The following is a 17,424-nucleotide window of genomic DNA, read 5'->3' on the forward strand; positions in this document are numbered from 1 at the left end:
GTAAAAATATCAGAATTTTGGCAAAAAAGTAGAAAATTTTGCAATTTTCACACTTTTAATTTTTATGTCCTTAAACTAGAGAGATATATCACACAAAACTGTATTTTAAATACAATAAATAACATTTACCACATATCTACTTTACATCAGCATCTTTTTTGACATTTTTTTTGTTAGGAAGTTAAAGAGTTAAAAGTTAATCAGCAATTTCTCATTATTCCAGCAAAATTTACAAAAACTATTTTTTAGTGACTACATCACATTTAAGTAATTTTGAGGGGCCTATATGACTGAAAATACCCAAAAGTGACACATTTTTAAAACTGCACCCCTTAGTGCTCAAAACCACATTGAATAAGTTTATTAACCCTTCAGGTGCTTCACAAGAGTTAAAGCAATGTGGAAGAAAAAAATGAACATTTTGCTTTTTCCCACATAAATGTTGTTTAGCCCCAGATTTTGCATTCTCACAAAGGTAACAGGAGACCATACAATTTGTTATACAAGCTCTTCTAAGTATGCCAATACCCCATATGTGGTGGAAAACTGCTGCCTGGGCACACGTCAGGGTCTCGAAAGGGAAGGAGCAACATTTGACTTTTGGATCGCAAAATTGGCTGGAATAGATAGTGAGCGCTATATCATGTTTGCAGAGGAGCCCCTGATAAAAACAGTAGATTACATGCACCTATTCTGGAGCTTTGCCCAATTCTTCCCACTGCCCTGTAGTGGTGGCAAGTGGGGTTAATGATGGGTTAATACCACCTTTCTATTGTAAAGGCCCCATCACACTAAACGATGCACCAGCGATCCCGACAACCATACGACCTTGTCAGGATCGCTGGTGCCTCGCTACATGATTGCTGGTGAGCGGCCAAACAGGCAGCTTCCCCAGCGATCAGGACCAGCTAGGACGCTGGTATCTAAGGTAAATATCGGGTTACTAAGCACGCGCGTCACTTAGTTACCCGCTGTGTATCTTAGATACCTGCGTGCTCGCGCTAGAATGCTGGTATCTAAGGTAAATATCGGGTAACTAAACGTGCGCGTCACTTAGTTACCCGCTGTGTACCTTGGATACCAGCTCCCAGCGTGAGCACGCAGGTATCTAAGGTACACAGCGGGTAACTAAGTGACGCGCGTGCTTAGTTACCCGATATTTACCTTAGATACCAGCTCCCAGCGTATACTTACAATGCTGGGAGCTCGCTGATCGTCAGTCTCCTGCTGCCACACGCAGCGATGCGTGCTGGCCAGTGGGAGACCAACGATCAAAAAATGGCCCAGAACATTGCTGCATGATCAGCGATACCCGGTGGGGGGGGCGGTCGCTGATATGTGTCACACACAGCGAGATCGCTGACGAGATCACTGTTGTGTCACAAAATCAGCGATCTTGCTGTGTGTGACAGGGCCTTTTGGGGACATTAAGCCCGGATTAGTATAATAATCTTTATTTTTATATAGCGCTAACATATTCTGCAGCGCTTTACACACATTATCATCACTGTCCCCGATGGGGCTCAAAATCTAAATTCCCTATCAGTATGTCTTTGGAATGTGGGAGGAAACTGGAGTACCCGGAGGAAACCCATGCAGATACGGGGAGAACATACAATCTCCTTGCAGATGTTGTCCTTGGTGGGATTCGATATTGATGAAATACTGAACTTGTGAATGTGGTCTTAACACTCAAAAAGAAAAAAAACAATAAAGGAAGTGAAAATATGCAACACCTTTTAGCATGCTGCAATTTAAAAGAAATGCAATAAATAAGAAAAACAATAGCAGAAAAAACTTAAAAAAATCAGTGGGTAGTTTATTTTCAGGTCCATCATATTTCAGAATATGTAAAAAATAAACTGGTAATTCTGCATTTTCTTTTGTTTTTCAATATGAAATATTTACAGCAAGGTATTTATGAGCTTGTGACAAGTTTCAGTTACTGAGATTTTTCTCTGAGTAACAAATTTTTATTTTTATTTATTTTACTAATTTATATAGCGCCATTAATTGCACAGCGCTTTACATACATTATCGGCACTGTCCCCGATGGGGCTCACAATCTACATTCCCTATCAGTATGTCTTTGGAATGTGGGAGGAAACCGGAGAACATGTAGGAAACCCACACAAACACGGTGAGAACATGCAAACTCCTTGCAGATGTTGCCCTTGGTGGGATTTAAATCCAGGACCCCGGCGCTACAAGGCTGCAGTGCTAACCACTGAGCCACCATGCCGCCAAATGCATCTTTTTTGCTGAGAGGTAATGAGTGTTTGAAATTATAGAGGATTTGTCACCAGATTTCACAATACAAATGGAATACATTATTGAATAGGTCTCTTGGACATGATAAGGCTTGTGTATGTACTTTGAAATCCATGGCAGAATGTCTGCATTATCTACTTTGAAAGTTTTCAAGCTTAATCTTGAGAAGATCATTTTATGAGTCCAGCTAGATCTATACTCATAAAAGACTAGTTTTTATTGTATTAAATTAGAGTTGATATTTGTATTTGCAAAACAAATATAACATGTACTAGATGGAGGCCTGATGCTGTCACATCGGGAGGGCGGTAATTTCACGATGGGGGCAGGCTTTGCAGCATTGAAGAATCTCTCCCCCCATGTGTTCACCCACCTATCCACTCGCTCTATCCCCATGTGCTGACTTCTCCCGTCTGTGCTCTCTTCTTTGACCTGTCTACCCCATGTGCTGTCCCCCTTGTCTGCTGTCTCTCTCCTTCCTGTGCTGTGATCTCCCCTCATGTGTTGGGAGCATGATATTGCTGATAAGACTAAAGATTTCTGTTTGCGGCGCTGTTGTTGCCTAATGGCATCCTGTGATAATCTAATGGCTTTTGCATCAGGGGACTCATGTGCTTGATGTCTACACTTATATGCATTGATTTTGTCCTAGCGATGCTGTTGCTCTTCAAGAGTCTCATTTGCCCGTTGTTGTCTTCGACGTTGTGCCTTTACTGCTTTCCTTTCATTGTCATTGGCGTACTTTTTAGGAGGAGCCATGTTGGCGTTGATATTTGCTTTTTAAAGGGGTTTTCCCACGAACGAAAGTTCATTTTAAACATTGTCTGTGTCTGACCGTGAACGGAGCATAAAACATCTCCTGGGAAGGGGAGGAAGCAAAAGACAATACTGACATTACAGCAGGAGATCGCAGAGGATACATTTTGTGAAGTGAAATATTGCTTAAAAATAGAGTCCTCAGTGGTTGATACCTTTTAATGGCTAACTAAAAAGATGGTAACAAATTGCAAGCTTTCAAGACTACTCAGGTCTCTTCATCAGGCATTGACTAACACAAAATCTGAAGAGTCACATATTTATGCACAACACAGCACAGAAAAAATGCAATAGATAAGACAAGTGACGCGAAGCAGAACTATCATTATGCAGGAGTGATAGACAGTTATGGCCATAAATATTGGACCAGTTCATAGATAAGGAGCCTGGATGTTTTATTGTCCTCTGATTGGGGTCTGGTAATATGTTGTGATGCCCCCACAAGGTCTTAGGAGCAAATTCCTTAATTAATTAATTCTAATCACAATCTTCTTCGGTACTATCCTCTCTCTAGTGTGTATGCACCGCACACACTGTCTATCTCCTGTCAGTGTGTGTGTGGTGCGTATGGCATATACAGTGTGTGTGTGTGTGTATGTGGTGCGTATGGCACATACAGTGTGTGTGTGTGGTGTGTACAGTGTATACAGTGTGTGTGTGTGTGGTGCGATGGTGTTCCGCTGGTGGTACAGCGCAAGAGGCTGGTACCACCAGCAGTTTCCAAATTGAGACACCCATCACTTGGGTGTACCAGTATGGCGGTCAGTGAACTTCCGCCGCTTGGAATTCTGGCATCTGGACACATCTGGACGGAACAGGATGTGAAGACATTACAAGTTAAATATATATATTCGATATCCCTTCAACTAATAAAACGGTCAATAGTCAACTGATGGTTTAGCATGGAATTGGAAATTCTCATGATTTCTCTGTTTTTGTCAGATAATTCAGAGATCCAGCAAGATGGTGTTCAGCGGCCATATTAGACCGAAAATGACATGTATGAATTGGGCTGCAATCACACAACCATTCAGAGTGTTACAGAACCCCCCAGCATCCCGAATAAGAGATGCATGTATGATAGTCGTAATGTGAGATGTATGCCCTTAATGCAGCAACCGACTGACTGCCCCCCTGGGCAGAGGTAAACAAGATTTCCCACAGCTGCCACCAGTGTAACGGGGTCTTCTGTACCACCCCATGTTTCAGGAGGTCCACTATGGTTTTCCTCACTTCTGAATGAAGGGGGCTGGCTCGAAAGACTTTGTTACATGGTAACATATAAGAGATCACTGCTACACCATGTATTTCCAGTGTGACGACATTTTACTCATCGGTCTCAGAATATATATACAGTGGGGAAAAAAAGTATTTAGTCAGTCAGCAATAGTGCAAGTTCCACCACTTAAAAAGATGAGAGGCGTCTGTAATTTACATCATAGGTAGACCTCAACTATGGGAGACAAACTGAGAAAAAAAATCCAGAAAATCACATTGTCTGTTTTTTTTTCCTTTTATTTGCATATTATGGTGGAAAATAAGTATTTGGTCAGAAACAAGCAATCAAGATTTCTGGCTCTCACAGACCTGTAACTTCTTCTTTAAGAGTCTCCTCTTTCCTCCACTCATTACCTGTAGTAATGGCACCTGTTTAAACTTGTTATCAGTATAAAAAGACACCTGTGCACACCCTCAAACAGTCTGACTCCAAACTCCACTATGGTGAAGACCAAAGAGCTGTCAAAGGACACCAGAAACAAAATTGTAGCCCTGCACCAGGCTGGGAAGATTGAATCTGCAATAGCCAACCAGCTTGGAGTGAAGAAATCAACTGTGGGAGCAATAATTAGAAAATGGAAGACATACAAGACCACTGATAATCTCCCTCGATCTGGTGCTCCACGCAAAATCCCACCCCGTGGGGTCAGAATGATCACAAGAACGGTGAGCAAAAATCCCAGAACCACGCGGGGGGACCTAGTGAATGAACTGCAGAGAGCTGGGACCAATGTAACAAGGCCTACCATAAGTAACACACTACGCCACCATGGACTCAGATCCTGCAGTGCCAGACGTGTCCCACTGCTTAAGCCTGTACATGTCCGGGCCCGTCTGAAGTTTGCTAGAGAGCATTTGGATGATCCAGAGGAGGTTTGGGAGAATGTCCTATGGTCTGATGAAACCAAACTGGAACTGTTTGGTAGAAACACAACTTGTCGTGTTTGGAGGAAAAAGAATACTGAGTTGCATCCATCAAACACCATATCTACTGTAAAGCATGGTGGTGGAAACATCATGCTTTGGGGCTGTTTCTCTGCAAAGGGGCCAGGACGACTGATCCGGGTACATGAAAGAATGAATGGGGCCATGTATCGTGAGATTTTGAGTGCAAACCTCCTTCCATCAGCAAGGGCATTGAAGATGAAACGTGGCTGGGTCTTTCAACATGACAATGATCCAAAGCACACCGCCAGGACAACGAAGGAGTGGCTTCGTAAGAAGCATTTCAAGGTCCTGGAGTGGCCTAGCCAGTCTCCAGATCTCAACCCTATAGAAAACCTTTGGAGGGAGTTGAAAGTCCGTGTTGCCAAGCGAAAAGCCAAAAACATCACTGCTCTAGAGGAGATCTGCATGGAGGAATGGGCCAACATACCAACAACAGTGTGTGGCAACCTTGTGAAGACTTACAGAAAACGTTTGACCTCTGTCATTGCCAACAAAGGATATATCACAAAGTATTGAGATGAAATTTTGTTTCTGACCAAATACTTATTTTCCACCATAATATGCAAATAAAATGAAAAAAAACCAGACAATGTGATTTTCTGGATTTTTTTTTCTCAGTTTGTCTCCCATAGTTGAGGTCTACCTATGATGTAAATTACAGACGCCTCTCATCTTTTTAAGTGGTGGAACTTGCACTATTGCTGACTGACTAAATACTTTTTTTCCCCACTGTACATACAGAGGGCAGGACAATCAATGTGTCTTGGGCCAGTAGATAACAGGCTCCAATTAAGACGCCAGACATACATTACAATAGCCGGAGGATTTACAAAGGTGTGGGGAGGTCAGAAGTGAGATATCTTGTTTACCTCTGCCCAGGGGGGCAGCCGGTCGGTTGCTGCATTAAGGGTATACATCTCACATTACAACTATCATACATGCATCTCCTATTCGGGATGCTGGGGGGTTCTGTAAAGGCCCTATCACACTAAAGGCCCTTTTACATTTAGCGATGCACCAGCGATCCAACCAGCGATACGACCCGGCCAGGATCGCTGGTGCATCGCTAAATGATCGCTAGTGAGCTTTCATACAGAAAGATCTCACAGCGATGCAGCAGCGACGCAGCGCACGATACTTACCATTCACACACAGCGATCCAGACGTCCTCCCGCCCGCCTCCACGCGTCGCTCGTCGTCACAGCAGGAAGTCTCAGCAGGAAGCGCCCGACGAGAAATGGAGCCGGACATTCTCGCGCGATCAGCGATGGACAGCGGGGGAGCCGGTCGCTGGTAAGTATCACACATAGCGATATCGCTAGCAATATCGCTATAACGTCACAAAACCAGTGACGTTTTAGCGATATTGCTAGCGATATCGCTTAGTGTAAAACCCCCTTTAGCGATATCGCTAGCAATATCGCTGTAACGTCACTGGTTTTGTGACGCAGCAGTGATATTGCTAGCGATATCGCTATGTGTGATACTTACCTCCGATCGGCTCCCCCGCTGATTATCACTGATCGCGCGAGAACGGCCTGGACCGTTTCTCGTCGTCAGCTTCCTGCTGGGCTTCCTGTGGCACCGACGAGCGACGTGTGGATGCGGGCAGGAGGACGTCAGGATCGCCTCATAAGACAGGTAAGTACCGACCCCCGACCGCTGCTATGTCGCTGGTGAGATCTGCCTGTGTGGCAGCTCACTAGTGACCACTTAGCGATGTACCAGCGATCCATATCGTTGTCGGGATCGCTGGTGCATCGCTAAGTGTGACAGTACCTTAACACAGAGGTTTTACACTGTGCAAGTGCTATTTTACCCGCGGACACCATAAGAACAATACATCCATTTGTCCATTTGGATTATATGGTATTGGAAATTGATCTATTACGGTGATTAAGACATTGTTATTAACTGAAGCCGATATGATAGAGGGAGCAGCTCTATATAATGTCCATTACAAAAATTTGCATCCTTAACCACTTCATCACCGGAGGTATTTTTGGCTTTGCGTTTTTGTTTTTTGCTCCCTTTCTTCACAGAGTCATAACTTTTTTATTTTTCTGTCAATATGGCCTTGTGAGGGCTTGTTTTTTCAGGACGAGTTGTAATTTTTAACGACACCTTTGGTTTTAACATATCGTGTCTTGGAAAATGGGGAAAAAAAAATCAAAGTGCAGTGAAATTGCAAAAAAAGTGCAATCCCACAGTTTTTTTGTTTTGCTTTTTTACTAGGTTCATTACATGCTAAAACTGACCTGCCATTATGATTCTCCAGGTCATTACCAGTTCAAAGACACCAGACATGTCCAGGTTCTAAGACATGTTTAGGTATCTAAGTGGTGAAAAAAAATTCCAAACTTTGTTAAAAAAAAAAATTGCGCCATTTTCCGAAACCTGTAGCGTCTGCATTTTTCATAATCTCGGGTTAGGTGAGGGCTTATTTTTTTTGCGTCGAGCTAATGTTTTTAATGACACCATTTTTGTGAAGATATGATCTTTTAATCGCCCGTTATTGCATTTTAATGCAATGTCTCGGTGATCAAAAAATGTAATTCTGGCGTTTTTACTTTTTTTCGCCGTTTAACTATCAGGTTAATCCTTTTTTTATTGATAGAGTGGGTGATTCTGAATGCGGCCATACCAAATATATATATGTTTGATTTTTTTTATTGTTTTATTTTGAATCGGGCAAAAGGGGTGATTTGAACTTTAGATTTTTTTATATTTTTAAAACTTTTTTTTACTTTTGGCATGCTTCAGTAACCTCTGGTTGTCATTACAACTCATCGGTGACCCGCGGGTCACCGATGGGCGGATTTCCGGTGCAATTATCAGCACATTTAATGGGTTATCGGGTTAATAGGCACGGGTGCATCATTCAAAACAGCTGACGTGCCGGGAAAGATGTGGGCTCACCACCAGAGTCAGACGTGGGCATACTATTACGCCCAACGTCGGAAAGGGGTTAAAATAAATTTACAAATTGCTCATTAATGCTAGACAAATATAATGTGACTTAAAGGGGTTGTCTTATCTTATTAATGGGTAAAATTGCAACACGCTTGTACAACCACCAACTTGGCAATTTACCGCTATTGAAAATCTTCTTTTTCATAAGCTGGAATTTTTAGCTTTATAGTGAAGTGCTCTTTGCTTTTGTTTATGGCCACCGATACAGCTTGTAGTTGTAGGTCTGACAGCTTCCAGAATCTGGCTAGGTTCACTGCCACTTTGCTCATCCATGCTGCAGGGGCAAAGCTGTCTCTGCCTGCAGCTTGGGAGACTGCCATAAAGATTGACAGTTACATGGTCACAGTCAATCTTCCGGAGTGCAAATCCCATTAGCAAAGACTGTCTAGAAACAGAGAAGCGGTGCGTTCCTGAAGGAATAAGAGTAGACAACCTCCTAAGGCCCCCTTCACATGTCCGTGTTTGCACAACATGTGACGAGTGGCATCCTTTATTTTCACAGATGACATATGAACCCATTATAATCAATGGTGCTGCACACGTCTGTATGTTTGCATGGACCGTGTTACTGTGCAAACCACATGAAGACATGTCCATTTTTTACCAGGAGCATGGAAGGGCCAATGCAAGTCTAATGTATACAGCACACAGTTTGCATCAGTGTGTCATCCATGTGCCGTCTGTGTGCTGTAGGTATTTAACATTGAGAAGTATAGGAAAATCTTTGGAATGACACACTGATGGCACACTGATCCAAAAGGCTGATGGCACACGGATGGCACACAGATGACACACTGATGGCACACTGATCCAAAAGGCTGGTGGCTCATGGATGGCACACAGATGACACACTGATGGCACACTGATCCAAAAGGCTGGTGGCTCATGGATGGCACACAGATGACACACTGATCCAAAAGGCGGATGGCACACAGATGACACACTGATGGCACATTGATCCAAAATGCTGTTGAAACAGGTACCATTTTTCCTTTAGCTGTATTATACTGACATGTGAAGCTGGTCTTAACTTGTTTTTAATAATCTTGCTGGACAGTTGCCCATATACCTTAATTATTTACAACCTGTCAACTATTCCCTCTGACCTGTCCTTAAAGATGCATGTGGATCGCCCGCCAGGGCAGTGGGGTACTCGGCACCGGGCCAGTATTTCACTGGGATGTGTCACAGTAGCGGTGATCCGGTCCGTGGCCCTGGGCATCCATTAAAGGGAGTGAAGTGATGGAATAAAGTTTATGAATAGATGATTCGTGACGCCACCTGTGGTGTTCGGCAAATGTTAAGCCGACGCTGCAGACAGATCCTCTGGGACAGATGGTGTAGGGCAGCAATGATGTTATAGCCCTCCACAGGCAGGGCTGTAGTCCCAGGGCAGTGTAGGTGGGTGTTGGGAAGGAAGGTGCAGTGTCAGGTACAGAGATGTAGCAGTGTCGGGGAGGTTGCAGCAAGAAGGCAAGGACACAATAGGTTGCAGTTTCTTCACCTTTACTTGGCAAATGCAGTCCAGGGTCCTGAGTACAGATGGCATAGGAGCTGGTTAGCCTGGAAGCAAATCAGGAATCACTCTGGCAGATGGGTTGTACAGTCTCTTTACTAGTGCTCTCTATGAAGTACTCCCAGTACTGAGTTACACTGGAGTTCCTCCTTTCTGATGTTATCCACACTCCACTCACATGGCAGACAGCCGTAGCCTTCTATCTCTCTTGGCTCACCCATCGTTGTAGTGCCTCCGAGGATTATGTGGGAATAGGGCATTTACAACTTCCTATTCCTCTGGTTTCTTGTGCAGGACTGTTAGTATCCATACACCCTTGGAGACCAGGCTCCAGATCATGCGCTATCACTGGGACTGTGCTCTCCACTTTTCTCAGTCTCCCCAGCTCTTCTCCTCCACGTCTGCACACGATGCCCTCCTCACACTAACTGACCAATTTCCCCTCCAGGCCCCCAGAGAGAAGCTCTTCCCCTTAGTATTGGTTCAGAGCTCCCTCTGCTGGCCCGGAGTCGGAACTTTGTTGCATGTTATGGTTAACTGCCAGAGAGACCCTTCATTGCTTCCAGGCATGACATCACTCTCCCTAGGAGGAAGGCAATGCCACTGTGGCGACCATACTCCTGGGGGCGCCATACATGTTCGATTCAGTTGAGCACTCTTGCGGTTCCAATGGGGAGCCCCAAATATGCTGCTTCCAGAAATCTTCTTTGGCAGCTGACATCATATCACAAGACCCCTATTCAGGTACGGACTGGGGCTGAAATTCAGCCCTGACATTTGAAATAACACAAGCCCATGCCGTCCATGGCCCCGAGCACCAGATGGGATATATTACTAATATTACCCTGGATTGAGGAAAGGAAGATTTACTACAAGACCAAAATTTCTAATGATACCAGTGGCCAGCGACTTTATGCTCCGTCTTAACAGTATGGTTGTCTTGAGAACACCGATTCTGTTAACAACTTGGCAGACAAGGCGGCCCACAACAAGACAGGCCCTTCTGGCATTTGCCAGAATTGCCAGATGGCCAGTCCGGCCTTGCCCCCATTTACAAAAGTCATTTGCTGGCCCAGCTGATGTCAGTGAGTTTGGCTAATCTTGCTCTAATGTGTATAGCCACTACATTGAATTCTGGCACGTGAGCTTATTATAATGACATATTGCTTGTGTGATTCACTTACAGTTTATCATTTATGCTGAAACCTGTGACTTTCCCTGCAGGTGTCTGAGTCATGTTTACCTGTGTGACACCGCACACTGATGGTGCAGGTAGCTACTTCATGTGACTGGTTCTTAACTGAAGATGATCATCATCTGCTATGATTTATGTTTATTTCCCTAAGCAGGGATTGCTTCTCATCTCAAGTTTAACTTTCCAGCTTTGGAGTTTCGGATCTGTATCAGGACGGTTTTAGAGTACCGTAACGCGACTGCATATTAATACATAATATTCACAATATAATGATTACAAAACACAGACCAAATACAGGTCTATGAAGCCATAAAAAAGACGTTCAAATGTTAAAGTGGTTTTCCACTTTTAGATAAGTGGTCCTGACTCCCGATGCTTTTTGCTGTAATGTAAAATAACAAAACTAGATAGTACACAGACTCGCCTGGTACATCGCCGGCTGTGTTTTGTTTACAGGGGTGTTATCGTGACTAGAGTTGAGCGAATTTGATTGGGTCCCTGCTTATTCAGCAAGTTCTGGCGCTTACCGAATAAGCTGCATCGGGAACCCGGATACATGGAGCGCGCCGGCTGATCACCTGTCCGGCGCCGCAGCTGCATGTGTGGTGGCTGTGTGACAGTCACAGAACATGCATGGAGAGCCTGTGTGTTGACTTCCCATCCAATGTCATGACTGCCACATAGAGTATAATTAATGGCTTTAGCAGTAGTGCTGCTTTTACACTGAAAGATTTTCGTTAATGGGCTTTCTTAAGAAAACTTGTGGCCGATCACCCAATGAACAAGCAAACCATTGTGCAGTTAAAAAGATCATTGTTCTTGGCGGTGCAGACTATTAAATGAATGGCGATTGGTAAATGTCTACCGATCGGTGGTCATTAAATGTCATCGGTCAGGCCTTGTAAACCCTATGGTGTGTATATTTGCCTTGTCAATGTATTTATTCTAGCAATGGGAGAGAGGAGTAAGCCATTGTCAGACACCTTTACAAACCGTTACAAACAAAAGGTTCCAGCTTGTGAGAATCTCATTGCCTAATCCTTGTAGTCCATGATGGAAAATGGCATCTTGGGCCTCAGTTATGTGGAAATAATACCCATATTTAACTGACCCTATTCCTAACGTAACTACTCTTTGGATCAAATGCCCGGATTACTGAGAAATCCTGGTAAAAAAAAAATTAAAAAAAAATAGAAATCATTCACCCCGGAAGATGGTATGTATTTCTGCACCTTTCCTTTCTGTTTCATAATAGCCATGCGCTATGATCATTCCCAGTTATAAAAAAAAATATGACGTTGTTGTTCACTTTTCTGTTGCATTGAGAAATGTCTGTAGAATTATTAATTGAAATAACTATGTATGTGCCAAGTGGATATGGCAACCGGATGTAACCTCACCCTGGAAAAAGTGTGGCAGCATGTATGAGTAAACACAAGTGGAGCAACCGAAAAATACAATTTAAAGAAAACCTTTCACCAGGAAAATGCTGTTCATATTCTGGCATGGTGATGCCAAGCAGTTTTATATTAATGTTATATAATGGTGAAATATGTCATTTGTTTATGGAAATCCCTGCTCCTTCTTGACTCAAGGGGCCAGTGTGTGGCTTATCAGTGAGTAATAGGGGTGTGTGTGTGTATATACAGCTACAGCTGTCATTCACTGATAAGACCATCCACTACACCTCTAGGGTAAGGATAAGCAGGGATTTAAAGGGAATCAGTCAGCAGGTTTTTGCTACCTCATGTGAAAGAAGTGTAATGTAGGAAAAGAAACCTTGATTCCATCGATATATCACATAGTTTACTGGATGCAGCAGTTGTAACACAATCAGAGTTTTTAGATGTGGCAGATCTCAGAAAGCTGAGCCACCCACACTACAGCTTTCTGTGTACATTGTCTATTCACATTGAGCTGGTTATCACAGAAGGGGCGGAGTTGGACCAACAGTTACCTGAGACCTAGTCAAAGCAGGGATAATATCCTGTTGATAAAACATTGTAAGTAAACAATAGCACACAGCCTAGCAAGTGACACATCCCTGTATTCAGTGTTTTAACCCCTAAATGATGCTGTCCTCCGATAACATATCGAAAACCTGCTCACAGTTTCCCTTTAAAGGAATAAAATGCAAGTTACATTGATTCCTTTACCCAAACCTATATTGCAATCTGACCCTCTCCCCCAGCTCTATACCATGATGCTTGTAGATGAAACTGCTTGCACAATAGGACAGGTTCCGTTTAAACTCTGGTTTCTATATTCGCTATATATATGCTAAAGTCCTAAACACAGTGTAATGTGCACCAAAAGTAATTTAGAAGACCTGTGTAAATACAATGATGATTGCCCAAGGTAATTAGCAGCATTCTTTGTTCCTCGACTTTCCCTTCTATTGAATTTTATTCTAGCTAGTGTTTACATGTGGTAACATTATTGATGTTTTGATCTGGCATCTTTGCCTTTTCTTGCCAGTCCTGTCACTAGCTTCACCTGCTTTTGTATGTGGCTCTGTTTGGGTAAGGACTGATGTACCTAGGCAACACTGTTCTAAAACACAATGCATTCTTTATCACTGATGTAGAAATATATAGAATCACAATATTGAACTTGTACACTGCCCTGGAAGAAAACAGCATTTACTGTGTATGAGCCATTTGGACTTTTACACTGAACATGAAGGAGCTGAGCAGATTGTTATATGGCTTTGTGGGAAAAGAATCAATAATTTATTAACATATATCCCTGCTCTTTTTATCTAAAGGAAACCCGTGGGCAGACCCTTTATGACATGTGCTCAAAGGTATTTGCCAATCACTCATTAGGACCACCCACTGGACTCCTAAGCATAGAAAGAGCACAGCTTTAAACTAATTAAAAATGAGAGATTTGAAATCTCTGCACAAAATTGTATAAACATGCTCACCTCCTTCAACTCTCTGACCTGCTTCCTACAGATAGGAGAATTATAATATGAACTAGAATCTGTCAGCAGGTTTATGCTATGTAATCCGAGAGAAGCATAATGTGAGGGCAGAGACGCTGACTCCAAAAATGTGTCACATATTAGGCTGTGTGCTGTAGCTTCAATACAATCAGTGTTTTATCAGCAGGAGATTATCACTGCAGGACTAGGTCTAGTATGAAGACCAGTCAGGCTACTCCACCCCTCACTACTGATTGGCTCCTTACTGACAATGCACAGTGCACACTGGAAGCTACCAATCAGGGATGTGGGCGGGGTTATATTCAGCTCAGCATTCTGACCACTGCTACATCTACAACAGAGAAAACAAGGATTCTATCAAATCTGCATTAAACAGTCTAGTAAGTGACACATCACTGGACTCAGAATCTCTGCCTCTACATCATGCCACTTTAAGATTACACAGCAAAAACCTGTTGACAGATTTCATTTAAAATTGCCAAACATATTAGATAATTGTCATCAATTTCATTAGAACCAACATACCATTTAATATGTATCGGTCTTATAATTTTACCCGGATGGCAGAAGTAAGAAAAGAGAACAATTAGACTGTTGGGTTTCAGCATGGCCATTCCTTTTGTTTTTAAGAGAGATAATCTATAACAAGTGCTCCAATAGCAAGTATCTGTATCATAGGGCCATCTTTGGACTTCTCTCCCCTACTCCTTATTTTGTTTGTAACCCTTTGCATGCATCTCATATAGACTTTATGCTTCCACTCCTCTCTATAAGGTTTAAAATCCCCTCTTTCTTGTTTTTAAAAAGCTTACTCTCTAAAATAAATAAAGAGCAGATATTTTTATTATATATTTCATTAGTAAACTATTTTCATTGGTTGATTTGCAATCACTGTTAATCTTCACTATTATATTTGGCAGTCCTGTAACATTATCTTGTTCTTATCATGAAGCTTCAGTTCTGCAAAAAAATAATAATTAACTAAATTCAGTTGCAACTAAACTGATATCCTACTTCCACCTCCTTCACCTCACAAACACAGGGGTCACGGAATCTTAAAGAGCGAATGATCACTGGGAATTTTCTTTCCACAAAATCGTAGCTCTGAATTGTGATGGGATGAATTCATATTTATTTAGTACTTATTCAGGCAACCTAATGCCTAAAGGTACTGTCACACTTAGCGATGTACCAGCGATCCCGACCAGCGATATGACGCGGTCAGGATCGCTGGTGCATCGCTAAGTGGTCGCTCGTGAGCTGCCACACAGGCAGATCTCACCAGCGACATCGCTGGGGACGGAGGTCGCTACTTACCTGTCACACTAGGCGATCCTGACGTCCTCTCGCCCGGCTCCACGCTCGTCGCTCGTCTCTCCACAGGAAGCGCCGCAGGAAGCTGGCGACAAGAAACGGTCCTGGAGGTTCTCGCGCGATCAGCGATAACCAGCGGGGGAGCGGTCGTAGGTAAGTATCAGACACAGCGATATCGCTAGGAATATCGCTATAACGTCACAAGTTATAGCGATATTGCTAGCGATATCGCTTAGTGTGACAGTACCTTAAGACAAGGTATAAAATCCCTGCCAACCAAATATCCATATCACAGTTCATGGACAACTTTGAAAATGTCATATCCAAGGAAAAGGTATTGGGGATAAATGGGCAAATCAGACATCAGTTTTTCTCTGACTAATTCTATCCGATTGTCCGATTTTGATTCAAGCCTCGGATCAAATTTGCCAATGCTAGTCTATAGGTCTGTGAAAAAATCAGACAGAACTCGGTTGCCATTCGTGTGCTGTACATTTTTCATGGATTGTTTGATAGAAGCAGTGTCGGACTGGGTTGCCAAAGGCCCACCAGTAACATTGACTTTGGGGGGCCCACTTTTCACCTGCATACAAATACCACACTCCCCTCATTCACAAATTTACCTATATCTCTAAATAATAATAAACTGGGTAGTTTGGTTAATGAATGATGAGATGCTGCTTTTCTCTGTACAGAGTAAATCAAGTGAATTATGCCTAATACAATTCATATAGTGGAGTTGGGGGCCCAGATCTTCACAGGGGCCCACCGGGGGATTCCCCTGTTACCCTGTGGGCCAGTCCGAGCCTGGATAGAAGCCTGAGAAACCTCCAATCATTTTTTTTTTCATTTGAGAAAAATGAATGAAACTGTGACCTGTGACCAAACTATGACGGTAAAAACTGACTCACCGACAAACTCTGATTGCCCTGATCACAAAAATTGATGAAACTAGGGCAGATTTTTACTTACGAGAGAGCTCACTGATGTGTCTGAATGAAGCCTAATTCTCACCTTATTCCTAGTAAATTACAAATGTATTAAAAAAGAATTATGGTATTTGGGAGGAAAATACACTTACCGATTTTGCTTTACTAATGAGGGATCTGATCAGGTCTTTGATGATGTTATTGCGCTGTTTTTGGAAGATAACTTGCACTTCTGTTCCTTTACTACGAGTGAGAATAGGAATATCTGGCCATCCCAGCTCCAGATTAGGTGCCTCAATATCAGACATCATAGGAAAGTAGGTGCCAGATGTCAGCTCTGAAGGACAGGAGTCAGGGAATCCAGGGCCACCGCCGTCTCCATCCTTGTCTAACGCATCCTCCAATTTATTAATCGTTGTACTACTGCAGATATAGTCAATGTCCAAGCTGGATAGAAAGGGCAACTCTTTTTCATCACTGAGTGCCTGTAGATATGCCTTCTCTCCTTGTTCCACCAAAACATCTGTGGCCAACCGGGCAGACTCATTGTAATTCAGCACCGATGATGAACTTTGTCTCCAAGGGTTCTTAAGTTCATCCACTCTGCTTTTCAGTTGTCCAACAGTCCGAACTCCTCTCCTTACTTCAGGATTAAGCATCACTGCAGGAATATCGGTAGGCTTCCTCTGATAACCGGTGAAAGCTCCGACTTGTGTGTCGCAAGGCCTTTGTCTTGGTTGTATGCCAATCAGCTGACAGTATTGCTTTTATACTTGTCACTTGTAATGAGTTTCACTATGTATCTACATGATCTCTCCCACTCCACAAGACTTCCTCATACTTTTGCAATCTGCCAGTAACTACTGAACTTAGTTTTGTGATCTTCCAGCTAAATGTTGCCCTACCCCCAGCGCAGCTACCTGTTTGTTGAGTTTTTTGTAAACCTACCCAGCTAAAGACTTGAAGTAGTTACTATCCAACTTGTTCCAACAAGCTACAGATAAGGCTTCCTGACAACCATGTGCTACTTTCTTGGACAATGCAATGCTGACTAAATGGTTCCTTCTATTGTTCCCAAGCTAGCTGTAACAGAAGGACTGATGCACATATATATATAGAAAAAGAAAACAAAAAGCAGCACCAAAAGAAAACAAAGGGTGCAAAAAATAATTGCAGGTATGTAGCAAACCTCATGTTATAGTCCAAAAGAATGAAGGCAGCACTCCAATAGAAA

General features: G+C 42.9%; 1 protein-coding gene across 1 annotated transcript in view; it reads right to left on the reverse strand.

The window, feature by feature from the left end:
* The window catches only part of FAM83C (family with sequence similarity 83 member C), a 35,565-nt gene extending 18,499 nt beyond the window's left edge, over positions 1-17,066 (reverse strand). The window contains exon 1 of the mRNA XM_073572377.1: positions 16,343-17,066. Coding sequence (XP_073428478.1) covers positions 16,343-16,849 — 507 coding nt within the window. The 5' untranslated portion in view covers positions 16,850-17,066. The remainder of the gene's footprint in view (positions 1-16,342) is intronic.
* Positions 17,067-17,424: the final 358 nt, after the last annotated feature.

Source organism: Dendrobates tinctorius, unplaced genomic scaffold (genome assembly GCF_039654945.1).
Source record: "Dendrobates tinctorius isolate UK_male_01 unplaced genomic scaffold, ASM3965494v1 ptg000032l, whole genome shotgun sequence".
Lineage (NCBI taxonomy): Eukaryota > Metazoa > Chordata > Amphibia > Anura > Dendrobatidae > Dendrobates > Dendrobates tinctorius.